The following is a 12,289-nucleotide window of genomic DNA, read 5'->3' on the forward strand; positions in this document are numbered from 1 at the left end:
CTCAGAGGACCTTCAGCCCCCTTGAGCCCCTCCCTTTACCACTCATCAAGTCCCCCCCTCTACTCACCTGAGTCTTCGCCACACAGTTCTGCTCGCCCAAGTAACAGAAATCCCCAGACACATTGGTCTCGAACCACAAGTGCTCGCCATAGAGAGCGTTGTCCTGGAAGAAAGAGAAGAGGGACTGGAGTTAGGGACATTCGGTCAGTGTAGGCAAGGGACATTCAGGGGGTACACAAGGCAGAGGGAGGAGCAGATGTTGCAAAAACAAGGACAGCCATGAGTGAACAGAAAACCATGAGAGGCGTGGAGGCCACAGCTCTAAGCATGTCTCAACACTCTTTCCATTGAGGCACTAGAAGTCACGGATGGCGCTACACTGGGAACAACTGCTGAATGGATTACAGCATCCTCTGAGCAAAACGTAGCACTCAGCATCAGCGAATGGGAAGGTGGACTCAGGGCTGTCACGCGGTGGGGGGGGGGATTGGAGGGGCTGGAAGCAGGCGGTGGCCCAGGACCCACTATTTTACAAATCTCTCTGCTGCACTAAGACTACTTGTATATAATCCCTTGAGTCAGGAAACTTCCGCTGCCACCAGGTGTCACAAGAAGACCACCGAAGGGCCCTGCACCAGGTTTGTAACCAGAGCTCCACAAAAGCCTCTGACAAGCCTGGGTGAACTCATAGATCGGGGCTCTTATATAGAGTGTACACACATTAAAGATCCGTTGGGCGTCCTATGGATGGTGTTAGTACATATAGATAGCTCCAGTGCCTCGGTTGTCCCCCTTCCCCATCACATGAGCACCTCGCGTGTGGTTACTTCCTTGCATCATGGCCACTTGCAAAGTTAAGATTCATGCAGTGGTAAATGTTCCTTCATGTACGAATGTTGTATATCTACAGTGTAAACCTGTGAAAAGGCAGCCGAGCACTGCACAGGGTCAAAGACTAGCCAACCAGTGCTGGGAGGGGGGTCTGGGTCGTGGAGGTTAATGCATTGTCATGTAGTGTGTTCTTGGTGGGGTCATGATGGATACGGAGATGTTGCTCCAGGATCCTGGATGCATAGACAGAAAAGACCATGCTGCCTCATGGTGTCCTGGCTGCAGGTGTGTGGAGGGCCACCAGAGATGGTGAGCTTGTCTGCCGTATGAGTTCAGGAAAATGAATGTTCACTCGCAGGGGAATAGAGCATGAGATGACCACTCAAGGGGAAAGGGATCACAGGAGGATGGGGACAGAAAGTCCTTGAGGGGAAAGGAAAGACCTCGAGATGGGGACAGAAGGGCCACACAAGGGGGAAGTGAGGACCCCGAGCTGGGGCCTAGGCAGAACTCACAGAGTTTCACTCCGCAGAATTACATAAAAACTTTATGAGATTCTGCGGAGTTTTGCAAGCGGGTGGAATTCGGGCACATCACGCTGCTCGTGCTGATTTTTAGCACTAAGAGCTTGTTCCACATTGTGAAATGAGTGTGACCGGCACAATGTGGCGCACCGGAGGGCGCTGCTTCTTTCTGCCGCTGGAGTAGATTTCCTACTTGAGCTGGAGCTTTCTTAATGCAACTGGTTGTGACCGCCCGTGTTGAGAAATCTCGCCAGGAGCCGTTCTGACGCCCAAAACTTGAGCTAGGGGACGCAAATTGATGCTGGCACTCGCCAACTGAACAGTGGCGAGGCACTCACGCAATAAAACTCAGCCACACAGCTGTTGGTGAAGTTTGGCTGGAACTCCAAAACTCTGCAGAAACCGTCGGCCAAGCTGAAGTTTTCACACACCCCTACCGAAGGACCATGAGTGGAAAGGGAAGACCCCGAGACGCGAGCAGAAGTGCCAAGTGAGGGGAAGGGAGGACCCCCAGACTGGGGCAGAAGAGCAACATAAAGGGGGCGCGGGCAGGGAGTGCCATGTTAGGGAAGGAGCAATATAAACGGACGGCAGAAAGAGCCAATGAGGGGACAGATGGAAGAGAGTTGAACGCTCACATCAGCCAGAAGATGAGACTAGATCGGAGGAACCGAAGGGGGCAGGATTTTGGTGCAGAGGTCCGCACCTCCGCCGGTCACCAGTGCCCCTCAGAGTGAGTGTCCCTCATGCACACCTCCTCCCCATGGTCAGCTCCGCTGGCTCTCAGTTCTACTTGCAGACCTTGGCTTTCTAGGACTTCTTAAGCCTCCACTTGTGACTGTTCGGAGTGGTACTTGGCAGAGGGTTGTTCTTAATCTCAGCTGGTGGGCACCACAAGGACTTATTTTTGTGAACCAGGGCATACCATGACATTTGGCACAGCAGGGAGAGCTTACCACTTCACAGCCTGCCACAAAAATGTGCTGAAGACATTGTGTATCCGGTGTTTACAGAATAAATTCACTGACATCATTGTTACTGCTCTGAGAACAGAAGAACCTGACTTACAGATGTTGCTGCACATGACAGCCGAGGAGGTGGACAGCCGGTGTCCTGGAGTGGTACACAGAGCCAGAGATGTTGTAAGGCCGGGCAAACTGGGCTCTAGTCCAGCCTTTCAGGGGCCCTGATAGACGCAGCTCTGTTCTGCAGCCTCCCTTGCCCTGGTGACCTTGAATAATTCTTAAACAGATAGTTTTAAATACCGTTTTCCTCAAATTTACTTTTATTGTGGGAGATGTGAGAGTCCATCAGAGACATTTTGCAGAGAAATGTTGTGTTTATGTTTCATGCAACATCCATAAAAAAGTTTCATTTAGATCAAAACAGATCTCAAATATGAGAAATTGGGGTGTCACAGAGATTATTGTCATAAATATTAGAGAGCTGCTGCTGTGTAATAATACTGAAAACGCACGTCACTGTCCCTGAATGTTAGATGTGAACACATTAAGAATTGAGTCCCGGCACTGTCCGGGACCTGGCCAAAGAGGGCATGAAAGAGCTGAAACTGGATCATAAATCCAAAGTTGTTCCAATCAGGTGTCCCAAAATCCTTAAGTTGTCCCTGCACAGAGCTCCTGCTGCTGAAGAAGAGAGTTCGGGAAGGGATAACCAGGGTAACCGTAGCAGAGCCACGCAGAGAAAGCAGACTGTCTGTGTCCTGCAATCAGAGTCCAGGACAGGCCAGCACGTGCAGATGATCCTGCTCTGTGTCACTCTTCTGCCTGCTATAGAGCCTAGGGTGGGCCACCTAGCGCAGAGAGTGGTCAGTATCAAGCCACGCCCACTGTGAAGAGGCTTGCTAGGCCTACACTGTCCGAAGGAGGCGGAAGAAGCCAAGGGTGACAGATGGTGGGGGGTGCGCTCAGCAGGAGCATGCACTGCAGCCTGGATGACCCCACAAGAGATGGCCCTGCCACCTGGAGGAGTCCCCGCAAGAGGAGCCTGCTCGGGTGGCTTCGGCCATTGGAGTATTATGTTAATTTGCCCCCAGTGGCATTGTGGGTGAAAAATGATGGACTCGGAGTCAGCCCGACTGATTGCTCGTTTTTTATATTAATTCAAGCATTCTCTCCATCCATCTTTGTTCTTGCTGAAGTAAACACCTTAAGTGTGATCGGTAAGGCCAGACACGGGCCCGTACACACAGGACTCAAGCTACACCTCAGGGACATGACCAAACTAGGTCGAAGCCAGTCTGGGTGGCCTGTGTTACCATCTGGAGTGGACCTGATCTGGGAGTTCAGGCTGGACTGTTCCTATTGGAGCTACATCAAGACTGACTTCCATAGGACCACGGAAGCCATTTAGGGTCATCAGGCGTCACACCTGCAACCCCTGGCTTGCCCGTTTTACCCCCTGGTACTGCAGTGCGACACTTGGCCTAGGAGGTGGCAAAAGCAGAGCCCGGAACACAGTGGCAGCTCGTCCTTATGGATGCCAGTTGGTGCTCCAATCTCTGTTTTCTGTCAATTTGGTTGCTACACTGATAGTGAACACTGTTTCATTACTCAATATTACTGTCATAAAAAATGGAGTACTATTAGCTGGAGTATTACCCTCCCTGGCAGCTGAGATAAATGAAAAAATGCTTTTAAATGTATGCTGAGTTCGTGCTTGTGGGTGAATGTGTGTTTACATAAATGAGTGTGTGTGTGTGTGTGTGATGAGCGTGAATATGTGTGTATGTGTAGGAACGTGCGTGTGAGTAGAACTGATGGTAAAAGGGCGTGTGATGTCACTTCCGCTACCCCTTGTATTTTTGTGAATTGACGTCCATATGTCTAGAGGGTGAAAAGCAAAGGACTGGGATGCGGGCCGGAGTTGTTGTCCGTGGCTGCGATTAAATCAAGAATTTCATCCATCACTTAATTGCTGCTGCAATATAGAGAGCCCAACAACCACCTATAGGTCTCTTGTCGCTTAAACAGGGAGAAGCGAAAAGGATGGTATTTACTGAGGCGGTTTCTGAGTTTTAAGTAAGATTCTTTTTTCCAGAGGTAGGGGGGTTCTTCTTGAGATGTGCAGCCAGCACAACAAAGGGCTGACCTCTGCTGGAGGACTTCTTAATACATGCAATATCTAGAAGGTTGGATTTGGATGACTGCAGAGATCTTCAGGGCACCGGGAGCTGACCCATTAAACCCTGAAGAGAATACAAAAAGCCTTAAAGTGAATTATCTGCAGAACTGGAACCCATGTAGGTTCTGGCCGCTTCTGTCAAGTTGGACCGGTCTAAGAAAATTAGTCAGCTCCGGTACTCAGTCTTGCATCTTGACTGTGGATAGCTTGGAGCTTCTGAGGTTGGCTCTTAGACATCCCAAGATAACAAGAGGGAATTAAAATAATAAACCCTTGCACCTATAACAGCAGAAATAGTCATAGGTTTGCTTTCTTCTGAAAGAAGCAGAGAATAGGTCCCTCCTTACAAAAGTATAAGGCCCAGGCAGAAGATGCTCCCAAGATCTAAGAATGAAGGTGGACATTCAGCCTCACTCAGAGCCCGGACCGCATTCACAGAGATGGGAGAATAACTAGCAGAGTCCAGCCCGGTAAACGGGGTCCAGACTAAAAAGCTACTGTCCACTACGTCCTAATGTATGGGGACCAGACTGAAGGGTACTGTCCACTCAGTTCCGGTGAACTGGGTCCAGACTAAAGAGCTACTGTCCACTCCGTCCCGTTGGATGGGGACCAGACTGAAGGGTACTGTCCACTCATTCCCGATAACTGGGGTGCAGAACAAAGAGCTACTGTCCACTCAGATGTGGACCAGGATGAGCAACTATTGTTTACTATCAATTCTTCAGTCTTGGCCATGTTCTTCATTAGCAAACATGTTACATCCAATATCTTGACATTACAAAGACATTTTTGAGCTGAGACCCTGCTCACCTATCTGAAAGATCAGCTGCTTATCATCTGCATAAGTATAAGAGGAACAACAAATATCCTCATTAAAAGCGGCAGTAGAAGTGTATGTATATTTAAAAGGAGAGGGGAAGAATGGAGCCCTAAGGGACTACACTGTTAACAACAACAGCCAATGAAGAATTATTGTTGAACATCACTATATGGGATCTTCCAGAGAGAAATTAAACAAACCAGTCAAGGGCAATACCTTAGACACTGCATTGTTTCAGTCTAGCAACTTAAAAGTGTGATCCATAGTGCGAAAGGCAAACTGAAAGGTCTAACAAAATTAGAGTGCAGGTGGCGTTTCTCTCAGTTGACATTTTAAGGATCTCTGATACAACAGAGCTATTTCAGTGCTGCGACTGGGCCTACATGACAATCCTCTGACAAACCATGACCTTAACAGAAAACAAAAGTTGGTTGTCAGAATTCTGGCTACAGTAGGAAGAGGGATGAGATAGTACCTGAAACCCTCTTCTGAATCCACAGTTGCTTCCTTTAATAGCGGCTCATCAATGCCCTGCTTGAGACCAAAGGGTGCAATACTGCAGATCAGGGACAACGAGACTACATGAAAGTGAGAGTATATTTAGTTACAGTATATTCTTATGTAAAACTGTAATAGGAAGAAGGTCGCAGTGAGAACAAGGTCCACGCTTCATCATACATTTCAGTAGCTAGTTAATCAGGATTTTCAAATTTCTTAAAGGAGCATGGACGACCAATATTAAGGGTAAGGTTACCTTCTTTGGTGCCTTGTGTTAGAACAGAGGGATCTTAAGGCCCTGAGTTAAAGAACAGAAATTACTTTCCATCCTTGACATATTGTGACAATTGTATCAATAAACAACTGAGAATGTTTACCACAAAAGTCTTGAGTAGACAAGGAAGCTTGGATGTCAGGACATTAATAATGTAATTAATAATCGTAAAGGTCTCTTTTTGTGTTTTTAAAGCAGACATAAGACAGTAAGAATAGAACCATTAATGTGGGAGATAAATATCCCTTTTATAGATCACAAGTTTGTTCTTGAAGAAACTTCGAGATTCTGAAGAATAATGTTGATGCTACTTCCTTCCTCTCTGGTTTCTAGTGTGAGTTTAAGAAGTCACAAGAGTGGGTTTATCTGCTCTTTAGGACTTTACTACGGGGTTAAATTATTGACAACGGAGAGAAACCAATTTGCATAGTCGGTATACCTTATTTGGGCAGTTCAGATCAGGGGGTGATGAAAAGGAGGCCGTAAGAGTGTCATCCTTTACTCTTTGGCATGTTTAGGTGGTTTCGGGGAATCAAACAGAAAGGAAACTTTAACTTCGGTAGTAGAATTTTTTTTGGGGGGGAGAGGGTGGGTGCCAGGGGGTTAGGCCTAAATCCAGAAAGTTTATAAGATTTCTAGAGGTGTCAGAACATAAATCTTTTACTTACCATCAAAACTATGTTGATAGCTGGGCGACAGCTGTCCCCTCCACACGTGCGGAGGACAGGAAGCCAGTCATGAGTGAAATGATGAAGGGAGAAGTAGACAAAGGGCCTGTGGAGAGGTGTAGCACAATGGTTAGAGTGGCAGACCTCTGATACAGAGATCTGGCCCGGGACCAGGGATCAAGCCCCGCCTCGGCATGTCTTGGGCTCAATTCCCTTGGACCAGATAATTCTCGCCTCGGTGCCTAATCTAATTAATGGGTCCCACTCTGTAACTCTGGGCAATAGCTTGCTTAATCTCCACAACGGCCCCAACAGTGCTTGGATGCCTGGCTTCACCCTGGGGGTGCCCAGGAGTGGGCGCCTCACAGGGAAATGCCACGAGGGGTTCCACAGCGGTATGCGTACAGCGCCTTGAGATCCTAACGGGTGAGTAGTGCGCTATACAAGTGTGAAGTTTACAGTTTTTTTTTAGAACTCGTCTGGCGGGTTACTCCGTCACCATGGCGACGTAAACCCGGCCGCTGAAATCTAAATCCCATCATCTTCTATGGGATTTAAATTTCGGCAGACAGGATATCTGTCACCATTGTGAAAGAGTTCTAAATCATGCCCTAAGTTTGCAATGATGTGTAATTAGGATGTGATACAATCCAGAACAAGCACTGGCAAAGTCAAAGCACCTGCATGTTTACATGTAGCATATAATACGGGCACAGGGTGGCGCCATTGGTCCATGCAGTGGAAAAAGACCCACAACATAATGTTCTGAATGGCAGAGCAAGCATCTGTGATGTCCCATTGAATAATACTGCCTGCGATGTCATTAGCATTGTCTCAGAGAGCAACAGTTGTAACAAAATGGTAACAATGTATTACTGCTATTACACAGTGGGGCACAGTTTGACATCCAGAGGTCTAAAGCAGCAAATGTGACCGTGAGCTGGGGGTCGTGAAGGACGGGGCACCAGCCCCTTTCTGTTAAAAAGAAGGAAAAGCCAGAAAGTGTTCTTTTCAGGAGAGTGGAATGAGAAATGTGAATTGGGCACCAGTGCACCCCCTTACCTGCCACCGCTACATACATGGGGTGTGATACGCACCCGTGTATCAGGCTTTACTACACTTTAATTCAGGTCTTTTTACAAAGAAAGACACATTAAGGACAATAGCTGGGTGACAGAGGAAAAACAGCTGAGAGTGGAGCGCAGTCAGAACGAGTATTCACTCCTTTGGTAACTGAAAAGAAAATTCAAATAAAGAGAGGCACTGAGCCAAAAGGCCCCAATAATTAGTCTGTGTCACATCTGTTTAATTTGTGTAAGTTACACACCCGCTCACTGTTAGTTCCGCACTTTGTTTTTTTAATTTTGCTCCACCAACACAATACTGGACTAACTGGACAAGCAGCAAGTGTGCTCACACCCAGAGTGTGAGACTCAGCCACGCATTATACACGCTCACAGTGCCCTGACACACACACACACACACACACAGACAAATGCACAGTGCTTGACTCTGCAGGACCAGACAAAGACCCACAGTGTATCAACACAAAGCGCTAGACTCCACCAGGACAGACGCGCCCAGTGTGCCCACAGTGCTAGACTCTGGCGGGCATTATACACGCTCACACACACACACAGACACACACAAACACACAGTGCTTGACTCTGGTGGGCCTTAGACACAGCCATATTGTGCTCACACCTACAGTCCCACACATGCATCCGCAGTGCTAAGCTTTCCTGGGACAGACACACTGACAGTGCATTACCATCCATAATCAAGGATGAGTATTGTCCCTTCCTCAGGCGGTGAGGACACCGATGGTTGGCGGCAGCAGAAAACTAGGTGCGGGGGGCTTGTAACCCGAACCGTGGGGGTGAGAATCTTCCAACCCTCTCTGTTCATCCATGTCTCGCAACCAGTGCACCTCGCTTCCCCTGCACTGTGGCTTATGTTGATTTGTATAGCGCACTAATCACCCAAGAGGGTACCCAGGCGCTTGGTCGGGTGTGTGGTGCCCAAGGTGCTTATAGGAACAGCCAGGACTTCAGCTTCTTGCGGAACTCAAGGAATGAGGAGGAGGCGCTGATGAGTTGGGGGAGGTCATTCCATGTCTTGGGTGCAATGTAGGAAAATTGTACCGGTTCCCTGACACCAGCTCAAACACTTCCAATACACCGAGAGCAAAACGTCGCCTCCAGGACCAGGGATTTTAATCCATTTAGGACTCAGGGATTTCACTAAAATGAATTTTCCATATCAGATCTATGCATCTGTTAAAATAAAAGGTCCGCAAGGGGTAAGGGACTTAAATAACATTTGTGGCCCATCTAAACGTCCCAGCGAGGGAACCCCGGCTTCGACCATAAGGTGTCTATCAGAGCAGATGTCCAGCGCGGATGGTCCTTGGAGAGGCTTTGCTGATGGAAGGAATACTTTCATCATTTGGAGCAAAAATGGAACATGGGGTGAAACGGCAAAGGAGGGAGTGAGGGGAAAGGGGGCCCAGATAATCAAGAGAGGAAGATTGGCGGAAGCAATGAAAAATCATTAAGAGTGCAATGATACATTGTATATAGAGGGAAAGATATATTGTGTGGAGAGGGCAAAGTTACATTGTGTGGAGAGGGCAAAGATACACTATGGAGAGAAGGAAGATACTCTGTATAGACAGAAGGAAGATACACTCTGGACACAGGTAAGATACACTGTGGAGAGAAGGAAGATACACTGTGGAGAGAAGGAGGAAACACTGTATGGAAAGAAGGAAGAGACACTATGGAGAGAGGGAAGATACACTGTATGGAGAGAAGCAAGATGCACACGGAGAGAAGGAAGAGACACTGTAAGGAGAGAAGGAAGACACACTGTAAGGAGAGAAGGAAGATACACTGTGGAGAGAAGGAAGATACACTGTATGGAGAGGAGGAAGATACACTGTATGGAGAGAAGGAAGATACACTGTGGAGAGAAGGAAGATACACTGTATGAAGAGAACGAAGATACACGGTGGAGAGAAGGAAGATACACACTGTGGAGAGAAAGAAGATACACTGTGGAGAGAAGGAAGATACACACTGTGGAGAGAAGGAAGATACACTATGAAGAGAACAAAGATACACGGTGAAGAGAAGGAAGATACACTATGAAGAGAATGAAGATACACCGTGGAGAGAAGGAAGATACACACTGTGGAGAGAAGGAAGATACACTGTATGGAGAGAAGGAAGATACACACTATGGAGAGAAGGAAGATACACACTGTGGAGAGAAGAAGGATATACTGTATGGAGAGAAGGAAGAGACACTGTATGGCGAGAAGGAAGATACACACTATGGAAAGAAGGAAGATACACACTATGGAGAGAAGGAAGATACATTATGGAGAGAAGGAAGATACACTATGGAGGGAGGGAAGAGACACTGTATGGAGAGAAGGAAGATACACACTATGGAAAGAAGGAAGATACACACTGTGGAAAGAAGGAAGATACACTGTGGAGAGAAGGAAGACACACTGTAAGGAGAGAAGGAAGATACACTGTATGGAGAGAAGGAAGATACACTGTATGGAGAGAAGGAGGACACACTATGGAGAGAAGGAAGAGACACTGTATGGAGAGAAGGAAGATACACTATGGAGAAAAGGAAGAGACACACTGTGGAGAGAAGGAAGAGACACTGTATGGAGAGAACGAAGATACACTGTAAGGAGAGAAGGACGATACACTGTGGAGAGAAGGAAGATACACACTGTGGAGAGAAGGAAGATACACTGTATGGAGAGAAGGAAGATACACACTGTGGAGAGAAGGAAGATACACACTGTGGAGAGTGGGAAGATACACTGTATGGAGAGAAGGAAGATGCACTATGGAGAGAAGAAAGATACACTATGGAAAGGAGGAAGATACACTGTGGAGAGAAGGAAGATACACAATGTGGAAAGAAGGAAGATACACAATGTGGAAAGAAGGAAGATACACAATGTGGAGAGAAGGAAGATACACTATGGAAAGGAGGAAAATACACTGTGGAGAGAAGGAAGATACACTGTGGAGAGAAGGAAGATACACTATGGAGGGAAGGAAGATACACTGTATGGGGAGAATGAGGATACACTGTAAGGAGAGAAGGAAGACACACTGTGGCCTCACTCACACTCCAGTCCACAGTGCTGCAGATGTCCCGGTCAGAAGGGGTCCTCGCCGCTCCCACGCTAGGTGACTGGGCGACCATGTGCTGGAGTCCAGACTTGGCAATGGCTTTTCTGGAAAAGAAGGAAGCCGGGTCAGGATAAAGAAACATTAATGCGCTCTTGAGGAGAACATTGACAGAAGAACATCTTAAGGGATCTATCTACATCCCAGGCATCTGGGACAAGCCAGAGACCCTAACATTCCAGGGGCCCTGAACAGCATCCCAGGGACCAATCATTCTCTACAAGCTTTCAGCAGTGTACCCGACAGTAAACATCTTCCAACAACTCTAGAGAGGGTAGAGGAATCCCGTGTTAGGTTCCCAAGGACCGGAACATCCGATAGGGCTAGGAAACACTTGAAGCCACGATCAGTACACTAACCGTGGGCGCCGAGATCCCATAGGAGACTCTAAGAGTCCACTGGGTGGATAAATCACCCCAGGGACCGAATCATTCCCGGGCACTTGGACAACATTCCAGGATCCCAGGACACAAGGAGGCCCCTGAATACTGCATCACACAGTTAGCATCTGCAAGGAGGCTACAATAAACATGCAGGGACCTTAGAAATCACAGGGGCCCTGGACATTACTGGAGAACAGAGTAAACTATTCCTCGGCCCTGTTGTGTCCTAGAAGTCTGAAGATGTGACAGAGGCCCACACCCAGCTGGAGCCCAGGGCAGTATGTTAAGGGCTGTGTAAACTACTGGGCGTGGGCACCTGAGAGGAGCTACACATACTTCCTGCCTCTTGGACAGGTAAACTCACCCGATGGCCAACAATAGCATCACAGAGGCCACCACAAGCAGAGCAGCCCACTGACCACCTCTAATACATCCTAGGTACGTCCAGCAACCGCTCTCTTGCCCAGATATCAACCCTAGGGAGCAGCAGCATAACAAAAAATGAGGGGGGGCCCTGAGCCTCCTATATCACAGATATTCATCATGGGTAGAATGGGCACCTCTCAAGGGTTTGAAGGCCACAGAAGGGCTGCAGTTATGACCAGGTATGATGAACCCCTGGTGTGATGCTGTACACAAAAGATGGCAGCAGCCCCACAAAACATCCCCTCCCTATTTGATTATCTTCAACTGTGTTCATATGGTTTCACACAACATAGGATAGTGTAGGCCCATGCCCTCCTCAGATCAGCATACTGTAGTCAATTATACATTTAAATAAATGCCTGCCGGACAAGTTCTGGTATATGGTTAGGGATGCTACTGTGCGATTGAGGGGAAAGCTCGCTTTTACGACTGACACTGCTACTGTGCGAGCGAGGGAAGCTCCCTTTGCTACTGTCACTGCTACTGTGCAAG

At 47.8% G+C, this 12,289-nt stretch overlaps 1 protein-coding gene across 15 annotated transcripts in view; it reads right to left on the minus strand.

Moving 5' to 3' along the window:
* The window catches only part of DGKZ (diacylglycerol kinase zeta), a 731,702-nt gene that overhangs the window by 327,546 nt on the left and 391,867 nt on the right, over positions 1 to 12,289 (minus strand). For all 15 annotated transcript variants that reach the window (XM_069221731.1, XM_069221725.1, XM_069221730.1 and 12 more), the window contains 2 exons: positions 10,927 to 11,035; positions 68 to 163 (listed from right to left, as the gene is read on the minus strand). In XM_069221731.1, coding sequence (XP_069077832.1) covers positions 68 to 163; positions 10,927 to 11,035 — 205 coding nt within the window. The remainder of the gene's footprint in view (positions 1 to 67; positions 164 to 10,926; positions 11,036 to 12,289) is intronic.

Source organism: Pleurodeles waltl, chromosome 3_1 (assembly GCF_031143425.1).
Source record: "Pleurodeles waltl isolate 20211129_DDA chromosome 3_1, aPleWal1.hap1.20221129, whole genome shotgun sequence".
Lineage (NCBI taxonomy): Eukaryota > Metazoa > Chordata > Amphibia > Caudata > Salamandridae > Pleurodeles > Pleurodeles waltl.